The sequence below is a fragment of the Delphinus delphis genome, chromosome X (genome assembly GCF_949987515.2).
Source record: "Delphinus delphis chromosome X, mDelDel1.2, whole genome shotgun sequence".
Lineage (NCBI taxonomy): Eukaryota > Metazoa > Chordata > Mammalia > Artiodactyla > Delphinidae > Delphinus > Delphinus delphis.
In genome coordinates, this window is record NC_082704.1 from 26,711,641 (window position 1) to 26,732,756 (window position 21,116).

Sequence of the window (21,116 nt, forward strand, 5' to 3'; positions counted from 1 at the left end):
TACTGAAGCCCTCGCGCCTAGAGCCCATGTTCTGCAACAAAGGGAAGCCACTGCAGCGAGAAGCCCACGCACCGCAACAGAGTAGCCCCTCTAGCTGCTAAAGAAAGCCTGTGTGTAGCAACGAAAACCCAACACAGCCAAAAAATAAATTAATTTTTTAAAAAGGGTAAATTATGTTATGTGAATTATATCTCAATTTTTTTTTTTTTTCGGTACGCGGGCCTCTCACTGCTGTGGCCTCTCCAGCTGCGGAGCACAGGCTCCGGACGCGCAGGCTCAGCGGCCATGGCTCACGGATACAGCTGCTCCGCGGCATGTGGGATATTCCTGGACCGGGGCACGAACCAGTGTCCCCTGCATCGGCAGGCGGACTCTCAACCACTGCGCCACCAGGGGAGCCCTAGATCTCAATTTTTAACATTCCTCTACTTCATTAGGTATTCATCCTGAATACAGCCAATCAAAATCATATTTAGAGGCACACCTAAACTCTGTATCATGCATATAAAGTGTAAATAGTTCTTTCTTATATCTAGTTATATATATATATGTATATATGCATATACATACGTATACGTGTATAGAAATATAAATGAATAATTTAAATTATTAAGTGTCCCAAGTAAAGCAGTCCCAGAGAACTTAGGTCAGGTTCTGGGAGGCTCACGATGCATCTTAGCCTGATGGTACGGCCGGTAAGCTCACACAACTACTATGAACGCTTGACCAGCCTACGTAGGGGAGATTCGCTAAGAGTGGATGACGTCATTTCTGCGCGACTCTTACTTTTGCCTTCATTTTCCGGTGCTGCTCTGAACTATGCCTAAAGTAGTTTCCCGGTCCGTAGTCTGCTCCGATACCCGGGATCGCGAGGAGTATGACGACGGCGAGAAGCCCCTTCACGTCTACTACTGTTTATGCGGCCAGATGGTCCTGGTGCTGGGTGAGTAGTCTGAAAGGAGCTAAACTTCGGGTTCTCGAGGGCGCATTTCCTCTGGCTGTGATCTGGCAGCCGAGTCTATGCGAGGATTTCCCTCTCCATCAAAATCCTCCGTACCCAGCCCGCCCCACTCCAGGGCAGCTTTTCGGTTTTCTGTTTAACCTTGTGATTCTGTATCCAGAACTCTCTCAAAACTAAATTCCTCTTCCATAAAAAATATACTCACTCTCCTCCCACTCTGCGTCTAGAAACTTTGTAACCTTTCTGCCGGATACAAGTATATTGTAACAGCTCTGATGTTACATGAAAATAACCTCCTACCCGCATTGATCCTACATTCTCCTCCAGCTATAACCTCATTTCTTTGCTTCTTTTATAGCAAAACTTCTAAAAAGAATTACCTATATGGGCTGTCTCTGCATCCTCACTTCCCATTCCTTCTTGCCCTCACTTCAAGCAGGCTTTCCTTCTCACCTCACCATCCAAATCATATTTGTCAAAGTTACTAACGAACGTGTTACCAGTTCCAGTGGTCAATTATCAGTGCTCATTTAAATCCCCTCTCAGTGGCATTTGACAGATGATCACTCCATCCTTCTTGAAACCCTTCATTTGCATCCAAGACTCCACACTTTACTGATTTTTCTCCTACCTTGATTTCCCCCCTCTCAGTGTCTGGCTCCTTTTTTTTTTTTTTGTGGTACGCGGGCCTCTCACTGTTGTGGCCTCTCCCGTTGCAGAGCACAGGCTCCGGACGCGCAGGCTCCGGACGCGCAGGCTCAGCGGCCATGGCTCACGGGCCCAGCCGCTCCGCGGCATGCGGGATCCTCCCGGACCGGGGCACGAACCAGTGTCCCCTGCATCGGCAGGCGGACTCTCAACCACTGCACCACCAGGGAAGCCCTTGGCTCCTTTTTCTGTCTCAGACTTTTAGGCATTGCACGGCCCTACGGCTCAGTCCTCTCATCTGTTCTCAATCTGTACTCACTCCTTAGGCAATCTCAACCATTCCCAAGCTTTAAATACCTTTTTTATGCTGATGACTCCCAAATGTTCCTCTTTAACCTGAACCTCTTCTCAAACTCCAGCTGCCTACTCAGCGTCTCCATTTGGATGTCTAATGGACCACTTAAAGAGACCGTGTTCTCACAACACTGTAAATCAACTATACTTAAATAATTTTTTTTTAAAAATTAAAAAAAGAGAGAGAGGGAGACCATGTTCAAAATTAACTTCATGATCTCCTACTTTCTTGCTCTCCACTGTACCTCTCCGACTTCCCTATCACAGTCAGTGGTACCACTCTTCACAGAGTATCTCAGAATCATTCTTGACTTCTCCATCCAGTCCATCAACAAATTCTGCAGGTGCTTCCTTGAAAATCTATCTAGAATCTACTTTTTACCACCTCCATTTCTCCAAGCCACCACCATCCCTCACCTGGATTGCCACAGTAGTCTCTTGCTCACCACTCTTTGTCCCCAGAGTCCTGTTCCAAACCAGTGTTTTCCTGTAATGCCAAGAATAAGACCAAAGTCCATAACGAGACCCTGTGTGATCAGACCTCCAGCTACCTCTCAGATTTCATCTCCTAACACTCTTCCCCTTGCTCACTGCACTCCAGCTACAGCGGCCTTTTTGATTTTTCTGTCTTGTCAAAATGTTCCTGCCTGCAGGGCCTTTGGGATCGGTATTTCTTCTGCCTCAAACCCTTTCCCCTCCATGCCCCCTTACTTCATTCAGGTCTCTGCTGAAATGTCACTTCCTTGGAGAACCCTTCCGTGACTACCTTATCTAAAATAGCACCCCGTCACTCTTTGTCCTCTTACCGTGCCTGATTTTTCTGGGTAGCACTTATCACTATCTGGATCACTGTGCATCCTCTTAATATCTTGTCTAACTTTTTTTATTAGCACTTATCATTATCCAAGATCATGTTATATAATTATTAATTTGAAAATTTCTGCCTCCTCTGCTGGCCCGTAAACTTCATCAGGTCAGGGTCTTTGTCTGCTCTGTTCTTTGCTGAATCTTTAGCACAGTGTTCCAACTGTGCCTGGTACATAGAAGGCCCTCCCGTATTTACTGAGTAAATGAATTCCCTTTTGATCACTTAGAGATGGGTCTGAATTCTTGTTCTGCTTCCTATTAAATGCGTGGCCGATCTCTTAGCCTTCCTAATCCTCAATTCCCTTACCTTTAAGCTAGGAATAGTAAATGTCTACTCCGGCAGGTCGTTGAGAAGAGTCACGAGCTGATGTGCAAACTGCCTCATGCTAACTCCCCTCTCCACCTCCTCCATGAATCTGCAATCACTCTGATCACTTGACTTCTCTGTCATCCTTTAGGTACTTAATTTGCATTGTATCAATTTTCCGTCTGCTTTATACCTGTACCTAATTTATTTCCTGTATGTTTTCATTGTTTTTGGATCAGAACTCCCCTAACTGGGATGGGTCATTCACATACCATATATATAATAGCATACCGCCTACCCACTCTCTCCTTTCCGAAGCACTTATCCAACTTTTCCAATCAATGCCTTCCTCATAGGCATTCCAGGACGCTTGATCGTCTCTTCTCATTCTAATGCATTACAGCACAAGCCAAGTGTACCAGGATCAGAAATACTCATAGAAAACTTGAATTGCAGTGCTGGGAAGGACTTTTGAGATAATATAATCAAGTAAGGAGAAAGAGCCCTAGAGAGGAAGTGATTAGCCAGAGCTGGGGCTAAAATCCAGGTGTCCTGACACCAAGTCATTTTTAGTTGGAACATTCAATAATAGGCTTCAATAGGTGTGATAATTATAGTAAAAATTAAAGTGCTAAGGGCTCCACTGAAAGCTTCTGATTGCCTCAGGGTATTTTTCAGTGGCTCTCGTGACCAAATCTTTCTCCATTCCGTCAGACTGTCAGTTGGAGAAATTGCCCATGAGGCCCCGGGATCGGTCCCGTGTGATTGATGCTGCCAAACACGCCCACAAGTTTTGTAACACAGAAGACGAGGAGACTATGTATCTTCGGAGGTAAGAGGTTGATGTTCTCTGTCTAGGATTTCCTGGTTGTCTTGGGGTCTAGTTCTGAGGAGTAGAAATACCCCATCTAGTGTGGACCAGGTCATCCATTTGGGGCCCAGTACTTTGACATTTGTGGTGGGTCTCTAACTTCTGTTAATGTAGCCGTATCTTTATTGTGCTTTGTTGAAGTGGTGCTGAGATGTGATTCTGTTGCCATTTGATAGCTGTAATTTGGGGTTTTTGCAAGTAGAATGAGTTCGTTCAACCTGTAATCTCCAGCACACCAGGTGCCGGGCACTGAGCTAGGGACTGGATCAGCAAAGATAAATAAGGCACTGTCCTTATATACCATGAAAGAGCTCATGGCTCAGTGAGGGAACAGATTACCTATTGTGATATGATAAAATTCTGGTGTGGTGAACAGAAGCCTATGGGAAAACAGACAGCAGCAGATCATCTTGCCTGAATAGTGGTCAAGAAGGATACCAGAAGATGGTGGCATTTGTGTTTGGCCTTGAACTAGGATTTCACCAAGTAGATGGAGGAGCATTCCAGGTGGAGGGACTCTGGAAGCATTAAAAGCATCAAATATGGTGTGCCTGGGAAATTTAAGTAGTCCCTTGTGGCTAGAGCCTAAGTTACTTTACAGGAAGGGGTTCATGCATCCTGGGGTGAGGACAGAGTAGAATGCTAAAGTAGACAAGTTTGGACTTTATCTTTAGGCAATAGCCATCTTCTTTTTTTAAGTAGAGGAGTGACACGGTTAGATCTGTTTTAGATTTGGGAGTCCTTGGTGTATATGGGGAGTTGAAACCTGGGAAGGGATACAGTTACATGGAAAGTGTGTGGAGCAAGAAGAGAGGATTGAAGACATAATCCTGGGAAACATTGATGTTTGAAAAGCAGACAAAATAATTGGAACATAACCAGGAGAACCTGGTGATGTGGAAAACAGGAGAGGAGAGAATTTCAAGAAGTGAGGGAAGGGGATGGTCATCAACAGGTGCCAAATGCCACAGAGACGTCATCCTGCTCTAAGTCCAGTCATTCATTCAGCAAATGTTTCATTTATTGAGCTCCTACTGTGTGCCAGGTACTGTCCTAAAAGTCTGGGATATACTAGTATATTAGTTTGTTAGGGCTGCTATAACAAAGTACCATAAACTAGGCGGCTTAAAACAACAGAAGTGAATTGTCTCACAGTTCTAGAGGCTGGAATCTGAGATTACTGTGTCGGTAGGGCCATGCTGTCTCTGAAGGTTCTAGGGGAGGAGCCTTCCTTGCCCCTGCCTAGCTTCTGGTGTTTGCCGGCAGTCCTTGACATTTCTTGACTTGTAGGTGCATCACTCTAGCCTCTGTCTGCATCATTGTATGGCTTTTTCCCTGTGTTTCTGTCTCTGTGTTTCTTCTCTTCTTATAAGGACGCCAGTTATATTAAATCAAGGGAACATTCTGCTCATCTCTGTGACCTCATCTTAACTAATTATATCTGCAATGACCCTCTTTTCAAATAAGGTCACACTCTGAGGTTCCTGGAAGGACATAACTTTTTAAGGGACACTATCCAAACCAGTACAACCAGTAAACAAGCAAAGAACCTTGCCTGTACAGAGCTTATATTCTAGTGTTGAATCGGAAAAAGCTACAGGCTGACATCTAGCTATGTTTATTTAAGAAACCAAACTGTTATCAGCCCACACTAATGAAAACAGTTAGAAACTATTGCTAGGCGACATTCAGTACCAAATCAGGCACCACTGTGACAACTGGGCTTCTAGAATTATGTAGTTGAAGAGAAAATTGCTTATATACAGGATACAAGTGGGGACACAGATTATAAAACATATGAAATTCACAAAGGAAGGCCCTCCAGGTAACATTGGGGAAGTCCTCCATTGTGGTATATAGGAAGGTTTATAAATAACACGCCCTATCTAAAGCTAATCCATTCTCTTGTGCTTTTTCTCCCTCTATTAACCTTTATTTAGGTTTCTGATTTTGAAAATTCTCAACTGACTGTCTTTAGGATTGCTAAAATATTTATTACATACGTCATAATTATATATAACACTTCTAGATAATATGTATTAAATATATATATATTAGTTAATACAGAAAGTAATCTAACAACACAACTAGGCCACAGGCTCCTATGGCACTATAAGGCAGATGCCGTCACCTGTAGGCCAGAAAACTGGGAGGCCCTAGGCTGAAGTGGCAACCCTGGAATCCAGTCAGCCTGATCCTGGAAGTGAGCCAGATTTGGGCCAGCCTTAGTGCCAGGTATTGCACAGGCCGGTGACCTCTGGCCAAGTGACTCTGTTGGGCCACAGAGTTCTCAGAGTTTACCCACAAGGCATGGTAGACTTCCCCCTTGGTTGACATGGTTCCTGCTCTAATCTTGAACTGTCTTTCCAAGGGCCCACTTTAGCATGCTCCTTTCTTATCAGGGGTGAAATTTCAGTCTGATCTTACCCCTCCTATTCTTTAGCCAGATGAGTGTGGGAGCCCCAGTTACTGAAAATATGGCAGTCTGCCTAATGCGTGCCCTGGAGCCTGTCACTTTCCACCTCCAAGTCTTCCATTCTAAAGTACCTCTCCTTTGACTCTGTTGTTCCCTGGTACCTTCCCTCCCTCATCCATTGCTTCCCCAGTTACCCATCCAGTGGGTGCTTTTCTGTCTGGATCTTTGTTGACCATATGCCTCCCTTGATGCTGTCTCCTTCCTTGACTTCTGTGAAGCTACTCTTGTGATTCTCCTTCTACTTCTTTGGCTTTCTCAGTCTTCTGGATTCTTCTTCCTGCCCCTTAAATGTTGGCATTCCCCAGGGTTCTGACCTTGATTTTATCCCCTCTCTCTCTGTACTCTCCTTGGCCATCCTCACCACCTCTTGTGGCATCAGTTACGCTTATATGCTGATGACTCACAAAATCTAGATCTGCCTCCGTTTCTCTCTTGTGCCCAGAACTGTATATCTAACTACCTATTCTACCTCTTCACCTGATGTTCTACCTCAGATACAGCATGACTAAAGCCAAACTCATTTCTCTAACGTGGAAAATCCCACAGATTGGTTCACTCAGCACCACTCCAACTCTCTTCTATTTTACCTGCCTATATACCAGTGTCTGTAAAGATAGGGCACATATTCCAGCTTCTCCCCACTCCAAAAACCCCCTAAGATTCTGAACGTGACTTAGCTTTTGCCAAGTAAAATGGACAGAAGTAGAAGTTGTTGGGTGGGGCTTCCAAGGAAAGTCCTTTTTACTCTTCTCATTCCTTCCTGCTTTTTGGAAAACGGGCGTGATAATTGGAGCACCAGCAGCCATCCTGGGACTAGAAAGGGAAGGCCACAAGGATTGCAGAGTTTTTGCCATGCTATCCTTGGGTCTCAACCATTACCAGGAACCGCCTTCCTCTACACTTATTTTACATGAGAAGAAACTCTTGTGTTGAAGCCACTGCAGTCAGGTCTCTGAAGGTGTCAGCTAAACACAATTCCTTCTTTTTCCTCCTCCTACGATGACATCACCATTCACGCAGTGGCCCGGGGCAGAAATCTGGGAGCCAGTCCTGTCTTTGTCTCATCCATCCCTGCCCCCCACCATCCCCTGCACACATCCAGTCACTCACCACGTACTGTCGATTCTACCTTCTAGTCTGTCTTGTGGCTGCCTCCTCCTGTTCAGCCCAGCCACACTGCCATCATTCTGGTACCCAACAACACTTGCTTGGGCTATCGAAGTGTCCTCTTACCTCCCCCCACCACCCCCCGCTCTCCTCCAGACTATCGTCTACTGCCTGAATGATCTCACATGCACGTGATGTCAGTTTCCTGCTTCAGATCTTTCAGTGACTCTTCATCACCTACAGCAGTGCCTTTCAAACGTTTTTAAGCAATGAATCCTTTCTTCAAATGAAATTTTTACCAGAAGTATAAATAAGCAAGAAGCTTCTCTGATTGGGGAAGAGTTGAGCCCAACCCATTAAGGACTTCTCCCCTTTCTCCTATCCGATTTCATTTAGGGATCATTGTGGAGCGCAATTTAAAAAATCCTGGCTAGCAGGATAAAATCCAAGTCTGAAGGCTCTCTATGATCTGGCCCTAGCCTACCTGTTCATCCTCATCTCCTGGTATTCCTATGGTTTTTTGTTGTTGTTGTTTGTTTTTTTGAACAGCAAACATTGATCATCTCATATAGTTTCTGTGGGTCAGGAACTTAAGAACAGCTTAGCTGGATGGTCTCTCATGAGGCTGTGGTTAAGAGGTCGACCACGGGTGCAGTTATTTGAAGTCTTTAATTAGGGCTGGATGTTCCACTTCCAAGGTGGTTCACTCACATGGTTGGCAGCTGAGTGCTAACTGTTGGGAAGAAGCATTAGTTCCTTAGAACAAGGATCTTCCATAGGGCTGCTTGAGTATCCTCGTAACATGGCAGCTGGCTTCCCACAGTGTGAGTAATCCAAGAGAGAGCGAGTTGGAAGCTATAATGTCTTTATGACCAAGACTCAGAAGTTACACACCATCACTTCTTCAGTGTCTTATTGGTGTCACAAGTCAGCTGTGTTCATTGTGGGAGGGCATTATACAAGGATTATTGACTTTATTATGTCAATACCAGGGGGCAAGAATCATTGGGGCCATCTTAGATGCTGCTACCACAACCAGGAAGAATGTTTTATTTTGTCTTTGGCCTTTCCTATCTCACATATTCCTGGAGATTAAGGACAAGAAAGAAAATCAAGGTCCATTAAGTCTAAATATCTAGCTCCTATTAATCACTTCTTTATAATTGTACCACTTAAAACCCTTGTCTTATTTGTATTAGAGTCTCCATATCTCAAGAAGATGAACATTTTTTCTTTTTTGGCTGTGCCATGCGGCTTGCGGGATCTTAGTTCCCCGACGAGGGATTGAACCCATGGCCTCTGCAGTGGAAGCATGGAGTCCCAACCACTGGACTGCCAGGGAAGTCCCTGTAGCTTTTTGTGTCTGGCATCTTCCGTTTAGTATATTTTCAAGATTCATCCATGTGTAGAATGACTCAATAAATCATTCTTTTTTTTTTTTTCGCTGCTTTGGGTCTTCGTTGCTGCGCATGGGCTTTCTCTAGTTGCAGCCACCAGGGGCTACTCTTTGTTGCAGTGTGCGTGCTTCTCATTGCGGTGGCTTCTCTTGTTGCGGAGCACAGGCTCTAGGCTCGCAGGCTCAGTAGTTGTGGCACATGGGCTTAGTTGCTTCACGGCATGTGGGATCTTCCCGGACCAGGGCTCGAACCCGTGTCCCCTGCATTGGCAGGCAGATTCTTAACCACTGCGCCACTAGGGAAGCCCCATCATTCCTCTTTATGGGTGAATAATATTCCATTGTATGGATACACCACGTTTTGTTTATCCATTCATCAGTTGATGGACATTTGGGCTTTCATTTATTTATTTATTTATTTTTGGCTGTGTTGGGTCTCCGTTGCTGTGCACAGGCTTTCTCTAGTTGCTGCAAATGGGGGCTACTCTTCATTGTGGTGCACGGGCTTCTCATTGTGGTGGCTTCTCTTGTTGCAGAGCACGGGCTCTAGGTGCACGGGCTTCAGTAGTTGTGGCTCACGGGCTCAGTAGTTGTGGCGCACGGGCTTAGTTGCTCCGTGGCATGTGGATCTTCCTGGACCAGGGCTCGAACCCATGTCCCCTGCATTGGCAGGCGAATTCTTAACCATTGCGCCACCAGGGAAGTCCTGTGTTGTTGTTTTTTTTAACTAACTTTTTAAAGTATTATGGCTAATGCTGCTGTAAACATTTGTGTACAAGTTTTTGTGTGAACATGCTTTTGCTTCTCATGTATGAGTTGCTGGATCATATGGTAACTCTGTGTTTAACCTTTTGAGGACCTTGTAGAGTGGTTTCAGAAGGAGTTGCACCATTTTACATTCTTGCCAGTAGTATATGAGGGTTCCTGTTTCTCCACATCCTTGCCAGTAATTGTTATTGTCTGCCTTTTTTTTTTTTTTTTTTTTTTGCGGTACGCGGGCCTCTCACTGCTGCGGCCTCCCCCGTTGCGGAGCACAGGCTCCGGACGCGCAGGCTCAGCAGCCATGGCTCACGGGCCCAGCCGCTCCACGGCATGTGGGATCTTCGCGGAGTGGGGCATGAACCCGTGTCCCCTGCATCGGCAGGCGGACTCTCAACCACTGCGCCACCAGGGAAGCCCTATTGTCTGCCTTTTTGATATAGCTATCCTAGTGTGTATGAGATGGTATCATTGTGGTTTTGATTTGCATTTCCCTGATGGCTAATGATGTTGAGCTTTTCATGTCCCTATTGGTCATTTATGTATCTTCTTTGGAGAAATGTCTAGTCAAATTCTGTGTCCATTTTTGGGCTTCCCTGGTGGGGTAGTGGTTAAGAACCTGCCTGCCAATGTAGAGGACATGGGTTCGAGCCCTGGTCTGGGAGGATCCCACATGCCGCAGAACAACTAAGCCCATGCGCCACAACTACTGAGCCTGCGCTCTAGAGCCCGCGAGCCACAACTACTGAAGCCTGCGCGCCTAGAGCCCATGCTTCGCAACAAGGGAAGCCATTGCAATAAGAACCCCGCGCACCGCAATGAAGAGTAGGCCCCGCTTGCTGCGACTAGAGAAAGCCTGCGCACAGCTACAAAGACCCAACACAGCCAAAAATAAATAAATAAAATAAATAAAGTTAAAAAAATTCTTTGTCCATTTTTTAAATGGAGTATTTGTGTTTTTTATTGTTGTAAGAATTTTTTATTATGGATACTAGTCCCTTATCAGATATATGATTTACAAATATTTTTTCCCATTCTGTGGGTTGCCTTTTCACTTTCTTGATGGTATTCCTGGAAGCACAAAAGTTTTTCATTTTAATTGTCCCATTTATCTATTTTTTCTTTGATTGCTTGTGCTGTAGGTATCATATTTTTAAAACCATTGCCTGATCTAAGGTCTTGAAGATTTATACTTATGTATTCTAACAGTTTTATAGGTTTGATTGTTACCTTTTTTTTTTTTTTTTTTTTTTTTTTGCTGCGCCTTGGTATGTGGGATCTTAGTTCCCCGACCAGGGATCGAACCCACACCCCCTGCACTGGAAGCACAGGGTCTTAACCATTGGACCACCAGGGAAGTCCCAGTTCTTACCTTTAAATCATTCATCCATTTTGAGTTAATTTTTAAATTTTTTGTTTATTTATTTTTTGGCCATGCCACACAGCTTGTGGGATCTTAGTTCCCTGACCTGGGATCAAACCTGGGCCCCCTGCAGTGGAAAAGTGCAGAGCCCTAACCACTGGACCACCAGGGAACGCCCCATTTTGAGTTAATTTTTGTACATAGTGTGAGGTAGGGATCTAAATTAATCCTTTTGTGTGTGGATATCCAGTTATCCCGGTACTATTTATTGAAAGACTATTCTTTCCCCCATTGAATGGTCTTGGCACCACTGAAAATAAATTAACCATATATGTATGGGTTTATTGTGGACTCTCAGTTCTGTTCCATTGATCTATATGTCTGTCCTTATTGCCAGTACCACCCTGTCTTGATTACTGTGGCTTTGTATTAAGTTTTGAAATTATATACGAGTCCACCAACTTTGTTCTTCTTCAAGACTGTTTTGTCTACTCTGGATTCCTTACGATTCCATGTGAATTTGAGGATCAGCTTGTCAATTTCTGCAAAAAAACCAGCTGGGATTTTGATAGGGATTGTGTTGAAGTTGTAGATTCATTTGGAAAGTATTGCCATCTTAACAATATTAAGTCTTCAATCCATGAACATGAAGTGTCATTCCATTTACTTAGGTCTTTAATTTCTTTCAGTGATGTTTTGTAGTTTTCAGTGCAAAAGTTATGCACTTCCTTTGTTAAATTTATTCCTAAGTATTTTATTCTTTTTGATGCTATTGTAACTGGACTTGTTTCCTTAACTTCATTTTTGGATTGTTCATTTCTAGTGTATAGGACTACCATTAATTTGTGAATATTGATCTTATATCCTGCAGCTTTCCTAAACTTGTTTATTAGTCCTAATAGTGTGTGTGTGTGTGTGTGTGTGTGTGTGTGTGTGTGTGTATGCTTTAGGGTTTCTATATATAAGATTATATCCTCTGCAAATAGACATGGTTTTACTTTTCCCCTTCCAATCTGGATGCTTTTTATTTCTTTTTCTTGCCTAATTGCCCTGGCTAGAACTTCCAGTGCAGTGTTGAATAGAAGTGTTGAGAGTGGATATCCCTGTCTTCTTCCTGATCTTAGAGGGAAAGGTTTCAGTTTTTCACCATTAAATATGATGTTAGTTTATGTGGCTTAGTAGATGTGAATTTTTCATAGATGCCCCTTATAAGGTAGAGGAAGTTCCCTTCTATTTCTAGTATATTGAAGGGGCTTTGAATTTTGTCAGATGCTTTTTATGCATCTGTTAAGATGATCATGTGTGTTTTCTCTTTTATTCTATTATTATAGTGTATCGCATTGATTGATTTTTTTTTTTTGTATGTTGCACCAATCTTGCATTCCTGGGATAAATTCCACTTGGCAATGTGGTATAAACCTTCTTTATATGTTGCTTGATTCAGTTTTGCCTGTATTTTTTAAAATTTTTATTTATTTATTTTATTTTTGGCTGTGTTGGGTCTTCGTTTCTGTGCGAGGGCTTTCACTAGTTGTGGCAAGCGGGGGCCACTCTTCATCGCGGCGCGCGGGCCTCTCACTATCATGGCCTCTCTTGTTGCGGAGCACAGGCTTCAGAGGCGCAGGCTCAGTAGTTGTGGCTCACGGGCCTAGTTGCTCCATGGCATGTGGGATCTTCCCAGACCAGGGCTCGAACCCGTGTCCCCTGCATTAGCAGGCAGATTCTCAACCACTGCGCCACCAGAGAAGCCCAAGGATAACTTTTGAAAAGCCCTTTTAGCATTTGAAGTAGTGAGCTTGGTAGGTTATGAGATTTGTTTGTATCTTTTTTTTTTTAACTTCCATTTTCTGTGCAGGCCTGAAGGCATTGAACGACAGTACAGGAAGAAATGTGCAAAGTAAGTATTAACAGTGTGGGTTTCTCCGAGAATAAGTAAGTAGAGGCAATGATGTGTTAGGAAAAGAATCATTTGGAGACAATTCTGTTATATCTTTATCCCTATAATCTTACCTGCCTTCAAACTTCAGTTATGCAAATACCAATATGCTTCTTAAAGAGATGCAACTGACCAAGTTACATCTCTGACCAGCTGGCCACAAAAATGGGTTTTTAAGCATAGTATTATTTTTTTCACTGAGGTGTAACTTATATATAATAAAATTTGCCCTTCCTAAGTGTACAGTTTGATGAGTGTTGACAGAAGCACAGAGCCATGTAACGTCACCACTCCTGTGACATAGACGTTTCCAGTGCTCCTTTGCAATCAGTCTCCTTCCTCACCCCTCCCCTCGCCAGCACTGATCTGCCTTCTGTTACCGTGGTTTTACCTTTTCTAAAATGTGATGTAAATTCTACAGTACGTGTTCTACTACATACAATGTGTATCTCTTACATCTGGTTTCTTTCATGTTGCATGATGCTTTGGGGATTCATCTGAGTTGTTATGTGTATCAGTAATTTGTTCCTCTTTATCGCTGAGTAGTAGTCATTGCACCACAGTTTGTTTAACCATTGACCTGTTGAAGGGCATTTGAGTTGTTAATGGCTTTGGCTATTATAAATAAAGCTGCTATGAACATTCTAGTATAAATCTTGTGGGAACATGTGTTTTCTCTTGGAGTGGAGTTGTTGGCTCATATGGTAAATGTAACATAGTGTAATTTTTTTTGATATTTTTTATTTGTTTTGGTTGCACCGGGTCTTAGTTGTGGCAGGCAGCCTCCTTAGTTGTGGCATGCGGGCTCCTTAGTTGTGCCATGTAAACTCTTAGTTGCAGCCTGCATTTGGGATCTAGTTCCCTGATCAGGGATTGAACCCGGGCCTCCTGCATTAGGAGCGCAGAGTCTTAACCACTGTGCCACCAGGGAAATCCCCACATAGTGTAATTTAATCCAAACTTATTTATAAAGTCTGTTATAGGACTACAGACCCAAGAACTTTAGAGACTATTATTTAAAAATATATATGATTTCCAGCTTTAGGTTGTTAACAGTGAGAATATTAAACTATAATAAGTTTAATCTTGTTGATGAATTACAGTTCAGTCTTGGCTCTCAGAAGACTCAGACTAGAATTAAAGCAGGGAAGTGGCTAGGAAGGCATTTTAGTTTACAGCCACATTAGGTTTGTTAGACTACTTTAATCATATCTTATGGGTATGGGTCTACTTCACTTAGCTGAAGAAGTATAATAGAAGTGAGCAACCAGGACTTCCCTGGTGGCGCAGTGATTAAGAATCCGCCTGCCAATGTAGGGGACACGGGTTCGAGCCCTGTCTGGGAAGATCCCACATGCCACGGAGCAACTAAGCCCATGCGCCACAACTACTGAGCCTGTGTGCCACAACTACTGAAGCCTGTGCACCTAGAGCCCATGCTCTGCAACAAGAGAAGCCACCGCAATAAGAAGCCCGCACACTGCGACGAAGAGTAACCCCCGCTCGCTGCAACTAGAGAAAGCCTGTGTGCAGCAACAAAGACTCAAAGCTGCCAAAAATAAATAAATAAATAAATTTTTTAAAAAAAGAAATGACCAACCAAAGAAAGCATGACGATTGCTACAGAGCTTAGTTGGCAGACCACTGCAGTGGAGCCTTTATGCTCCTTCTTTTTTTAAAATAATTAATTAATTAATTTTTATTTTTGGCTGAGAGGGGTCTTTGTTGCTGCACGCGGGCTTTCTCTAGTTGCGGCGAGCGGGGGCTGCTCTTCGTTGCAGTGCGCAGGCCTCTCATTGTGGTGGCTTCTCTTGCTGTGGAGCACGGGGTCTAGGCACGTGGGCTTCAGTAGTTGTAACACGCGGGCTCAGTAGTTGTGGCTCGCGGGCTCTAGAGCACAGGCACAGTAGTTGTGGTGCACGGGCTTAGTTGCTCCGCGGCATGTGGGATCTTCCCGGACCAGGGTTCAAACCCGTGTCCCCTGCATTGGGAGGCGGATTCTTAACCACTGTGCCACCAGAGAAGCCCAACGGTCAGTGATTCTTATCAAGTAGTTTTGGGAAACACTGGGAAGAGCTAATCATCAGTTTCTGCCACAAACACAAATATTCCCAGAGTCTAAGCACACTTTGTGAAGCGCCGTTTTGGGGATATGCATTCTGAGGCCTCCCTGAGATTCACTGTTCTGTTTGCAGGTGCGGGCTGCCACTCTTCTACCAGTCCCAACCGAAGAATGCTCCTGTGACCTTCATTGTGGATGGAGCAGTAGTCAAGTTTGGCCAGGGTTTTGGGAAGACGAACATATATACTCAGAAACAAGAGCCTCCTAAGAAAGTAATTATCACTGAAGGAGACAGATGGGTTAATACAGCTACAGATTTAGCCCTACAATTTTAAAGAAGATTATGGTGCATGAGAAACTGCCCTTCATGAGCACTCTCTTTATTAAGAGAGAGCCATTTTTGTGTATAAGCAGGCGCTACAAACTTGTAACACCTATTGTGTGTTCTCTTTTCTTTCCTACATCTGCTCTATGAGCAAAGTTAGAAATTGTATGATTTTTATTCACATTTACTTCCTTTGAAATTTCTTCTTTTTCCAGTGTGAGCAATTAAACATTGAATGAATAAGGCTAGTCTTTAAATATACTTTTAAAAACGCTTGATGGCAAATACCAGAAAAATATAATGCAAATTAAAATATGGGCACTTTTAGATAGGCCAGCCTGTCCCAAGGAGGTCCCCTGCCCCCAGGAACCAGGCTTGTACACTTGCACACACCCACTCACACATACACACTCACACACACACGACTCACAGAACCTCTTGAGGTAAACTAGACTGATTCCTCTTCCTGCAACTCCAGGTGATGATGACGAAACGGACTAAAGACATGGGCAAGTTCAGCTCTGTCACTGTGTCTACTATTGATGAAGAGGAAGAGGAGATTGAGGCTGTAAGTGCTTCTGCTCTCAGGGGAATTGGAATGCGGGGCGGGGGGAGGGGGCTCTCCAACCAGAGCATTGAGTAACAGAATAACTAGGAACTTCAAGCTCGTAGATCTTGCTCTGCTACTAAGAAACGCTGTGATACCGGGCTGGTTCCTGTTTCCCTGGATCTCAGGGACATCTCTGTAAGATAAGGAGCAGGGAGTTGGACTAGATCAGTCTTTTTTTGTTTGTTTTTTGCGGTACGCGGGCCTCTCACTGCTGTGGCCTTTCCCGCTGCGGAGCACAGGCTCCGGACGCGCAGGCTCAGCGGCCATGGCTCACGGGCCCAGCCGCTCCGCGGCATGTGGGATCTTCCCGGACCGGGCCACGAACCCGTATCCCCTGCATCGGCAGGCGGACTCTCAACCACTGCGCTACCAGGGAAGCCCAGTCATTTTTTTCATACTGTTTTTTGAGATGCCTTAGGGGGCAAATCCCTCCTCATCCCTCTTCAGTTGAAAAACTACTGGGCTCAGCAATTTCAAGTCCCTTCCAGTCCAGCTCTGATGGTGTGGGAGTCTGTCCTTAGCAAGAGCAGCAATTACCTTTATGGTATTTCAGTATAATGATGTTTACAGAGAGATGTTATCTGTTACTTAAATGTGGTTTCGGTTGAAACCTGACTCTCCCGGATTATGGAAAAGCCGAAGAGTTGAAAGGGAGCAGAGTCTTGCCATTTCAGGAATAATTTCATAATTTGAGGAGTATAAACTTCTCCCGAGGTCTCTGTTGCTCCTCTTTGGTGAGACTGCTGGTCTAAGGGTGCTTCTTTCTTCCCTCAGAGAGAAGTTGCTGACTCGTATGCGCAGAATGCCAAGGTGATTGAGAAGCAGCTGGAGCGCAAAGGCATGAGTAAGAGGCGGCTGCAGGAGCTGGTGAGTGGCGGGGGCGGGGGCTGGCAGGCGCTGGGCTGGACTGTTTGGGTTCCTCGGTCTGAAAGACCCTCCGGCAGGCAGGGGAATCCTTTCAGAAGTCTGTCTGGGGTTATGGTGTGGCTGGCTGCCAGGTGTCTAACCGTGGGCCGTGGCTGTCAGTACATACCCTACTCTGGGATAGTGACCACAGGATCCAGGCCCCAAATGATAGTTCTTGTTAGCCAACCCTAACGAGAATGGTAAGTTAATCTGCTACTTGTGGTCCAAGGTCAGGAGTTCAAGATCGGGGCTCATGGGTGCTCTCCCAGGGTATGAGGCATACAGTGGGGCTACACTGGGGCACCAGGATTGGGGCTGGTCGCTACTTCTTAAAGCACTGCTTCCACCACCACTGTCTGCACTATCCCTAGGCTCTTTGTTGAGCACACACGTCTATATGTGATGGTGCCTATGTTTCTGTCTTCCTGATAATAAGTTACTTATGATATTTCTTTGAAATCAGACATCCCAGCATTGGTGCCTCATCGAAAAGTATACCAGTCTATTCTACTGACTGTAGAGGAGTTTTTGGTGACAGAGGTAGTGGGTTTTGAGAGCTGCTTTACCTTGCCGTAGTGATCTAGAGCACTGCTTACCAAATTTTCTGAGGTGAAGGACCAGTGCTTGCTTCTTGTTTTAAAATTTGTCAAGAGTAGATTTGTAATTTATAAAATGCAATAAAAATGAATTTGCCTGAATTCTTCTTATGAGATGATTTTACTTTCTTATTGCTCTGTCAAATTGCTATAGAAGCTTCTAAATGCTTACTCTCAATTTTTGTGTGTATCTTCATGGACTGCACAACTTTAAGTAGCACTGTTCTAGAACAGTGTTCTTCCTCCTGTTCTGCCACAAATAGGATACTGATATGTCATGATATTGATTCCTCCAGTCCTTCAGGGGTCCTGGAGCTGTGGGATCCCTACACTGATAGACCACAGCCCTGTGTGTTTACCCCGTTTTACCATACAGATATTATTATCTTCAATGTGTGTCATAACATCAGAAAGTTTGGAAAGCAGTTGCTAGAGTTTCATCACAATTTTAGAAACACGGTTCTAGTTTGTATACTAAATGAGCATGAGGGGATAGTGTTGGGGCAGTTAGAATAAGGCAGGAAAATCAGAATTTCATGTCATGTATCAGGACATATACTCTTCTTCCTTTCCAGGCTGAACTGGAAGCCAAGAAAGCGAAAATGAAGGGAACCTTGATTGACAACCAGTTCAAATAATCAGGACCTTTCTGTGAACCCAGACTGGAGGCAAGCATTTAGATGAGGAGGAAAAAGAGTGTTTTCTTGACTACATGGACTGGTTCCTACTTTTATGCCCCAGCAGAAGGCTTTACGTGTCCTCCAGTGATTCTCCTACATTCAGTGAGGTCTTTTTTTTTTTTTTTCCCCGTTACGTGGGCCTCTCATTGTTGTGGCCTTTCCCATTGCAGAGCACAGGCTCCGGACGCGCAGGCTCAGCGGCCATGGCTCACGGGCCCAGCCGCTCCGCGGCATGTGGGATCCTCCCAGACCGGGGCACGAACCCGTGTCCCCTGCATCGGCAGGCGGACTCCCAACCACTGCGCCACCAGGGAAGCCCTCAGTGAGGTCTTTGAGTTCATCTGACCTGCTTTCTAGAGATGGGTATTTCTCAATCTTTCTGTGTATAGGTCTTCTGTACTATTTTTTGTCCATTTGATATAAACTTCTTCATCTGTGTAGAAGCTCTGTGAATAGATCAGTGCTTCAGTGTGTCTAGTTTCTAAAGGAGCTATTCTTATTCCTTCTTCAAAGTTAATAAAATGTTTAAAGATTTTTGAAAAAAAAATAAAAGTAACATGAATTACATTTAAAGTTACAGCAAGCCAGATCCTTTTAAGTGGCTCTGTCTCTGTTCTTAGACTGGCAGGTACTGGCTAGGGTTTGAATCTCTCTACTGTCAGGGAAAATCCATAACAAGCCAGAATCTGCATAAAGTTTCCTTTACCTCAAATGTTACAACTCTAGGCACGCCAACCCTTATCAGATGTTGTACATGCAGAAGGAAAAGGCAGATTCAAGTGAGGGGGTAGGATAGCTCTGATCTGAATGAAAATGGGGTCTTGGGAAGCAACCCAAGGGAGCTACCATCCTGTCAAGCAGCTGAGAGCGTGCTTCCATGTGTGGGCATGTGGGAGGGAGACATGGTAGAGTAAGAAATGACACCGACTCTAGGTCCAAGCACCTCACTACACATAACTCAATTTCGTTTCTTTTTATGGCTGAGTAATATTCCATTGTATATATGTGCCACATCTTCTTTATCCATTCATCCGATGATGGACACGTAGGTTGCTTCCATGTCCTGGCTATTGTAAATAGAGCTGCCATGAACATTGTGGTACATGACTCTTTCTGAATTATGGTTTTCTCAGGGTATATGCCCAGTAGTGGGATTGTTGGGTCGTATGGTAGTTCTATTTGTAGTTTTTTAAGGAACCTCTATACTGCTCTCCATAGTGGCTGTATCAATTTACATTCCCACCAACAGTGCAGGAGGGTTCCCTTTTCTCCACACCCTCTCCAGCATTTATTGTTTCTAGATTTTTTGATGATGGCCATTCTGACCGGGGTGAGATGATATCTCATTGTAGTTTTGATTTCCATTTCTCTAATGATTAATGTTGTTGAGCATTCTTTCATGTGTTTGTTGGCAATCTGTATACCTACAGTCTGTCATACAGAGTGAAGTAAGTCAGAAAGAGAAAAACAAATACCGTATGCTAACATATATATATATGGAATCTAAGAAAAAAAAAGGTCATGAAGAACCTAGGGCTAAGACGGGAACAAAGACACAGACCTACTAGAGAATGGACTTGAGGATATGGGGAGGGGGAAGGGTAAGCTGTGACAAAGTGAGAGAGTGGCATGGACATATATACACTACCAAACGTAAAATAGATAGCTAGTGGGAAGCAGCCGCATAGCACAGGGAGATCAGCTCAGTGCTTTGTGACCACCTAGAGGGCTGGGATAGGGAGGGTGGGAGGGAGGGAGATGCAAGAGGGAAGAGATATGGGAACATATGTATATGTATAACTGATTCACTTTGTTATAAAGCAGAAACTAACACACCATTGTAAAGCAATTATACCCCAATAAAGATGTTAAAAAAAAAGAAATGACACCGAGATAAACAAAAGTTATCTGTTGACTGTCTTTTATTTCACATCTGCTATTTGTGGAGGAGTGTCGTATACATAAATATTTAATGTCACACTGCTTCAGTGACATTAGTATGTAGTGTTTGTACCCATGTTTTTATCTGTTCACCTGTATTGCAAGGTGTTGGGACAGGAGGAGTGTTTTAGCCTCTTCGTATTATTTACATGGCTTGGGTGCCTAGTAGGCGCCCAAGGCGTGTATGTGAGGTGCTGCTGGGAAACAGTAGGGCATTTTTCTTTGCTTTTTTCCCCCCGATTTCTGAATTTGGAAGGAAAAGTAGGTTAGAGTGGGGGTAGATGTGAGCTAGCAAGAACTGGGAGAAAGAGGGGTGGGGGGTCCTGGGAAAGCCCGGGGTGGGGCTGTGTGACCAGCTTCCCAGTTACTCTCCTGCATCCAATGGGGGCTTTGCAACTGAGTCTTCCTCTCCACCTCATTTCCTGGTCCTCGTGTTGAGAGATAATTAGGCATCGTGTGGATAAGCAACCATAACCTCCTCACAATTCCTTGACCCCAACTCCAAACAATGACCTTTACCTTCACCCCCCTTTAGCCACAAACTCCTTGGATATCATCTATACCACCTGTGAGAGCCAATACTCTGCTCTGACCACAGCCTCCTACCATTGCTGCTCTTTCATACTTACTTCCACTAAACCTGTTTTGTTTTGTTTTTAGATTTGAAGAGAGATTATTATTTTTTTCATTGAAGTATAGGTGGTTTACAATATTGTGTTAGTTTCAGGTGTACGACAAAGTGATTTGGTTATACATACATATGTATATATCTATATTTTTTCTATTCTTTTCCATTATAATTTCTTATAAGGTATTAAATATAGTTCCCTGTGCTATGCAGTAGGACCTTGTTGTTTATCTATTTTATATATAGTAGTGTGCATCTGTTAATCCCATACTCCCAATTTATGCACCCACCCGCCCCCCTTTGGTACTCGTAAGTTTGTTTTC

The 21,116-nt window shown here is 44.1% G+C and overlaps 1 protein-coding gene across 1 annotated transcript; it reads left to right on the forward strand.

Moving 5' to 3' along the window:
* The first annotated feature begins 804 nt into the window (after positions 1-804).
* Positions 805-19,951, forward strand: STEEP1 (STING1 ER exit protein 1). The gene is made up of 7 exons (XM_060002747.1): positions 805-943; positions 3,852-3,969; positions 12,965-13,006; positions 15,241-15,379; positions 15,911-16,000; positions 16,817-16,909; positions 18,120-19,951. The coding sequence occupies exons 1-7, from the start codon at positions 820-822 to the stop codon at positions 18,180-18,182; spliced, it is 669 nt and encodes a 222-aa protein (XP_059858730.1). The 5' UTR covers positions 805-819; the 3' UTR covers positions 18,183-19,951.
* The last annotated feature ends 1,165 nt before the right edge of the window (positions 19,952-21,116 follow it).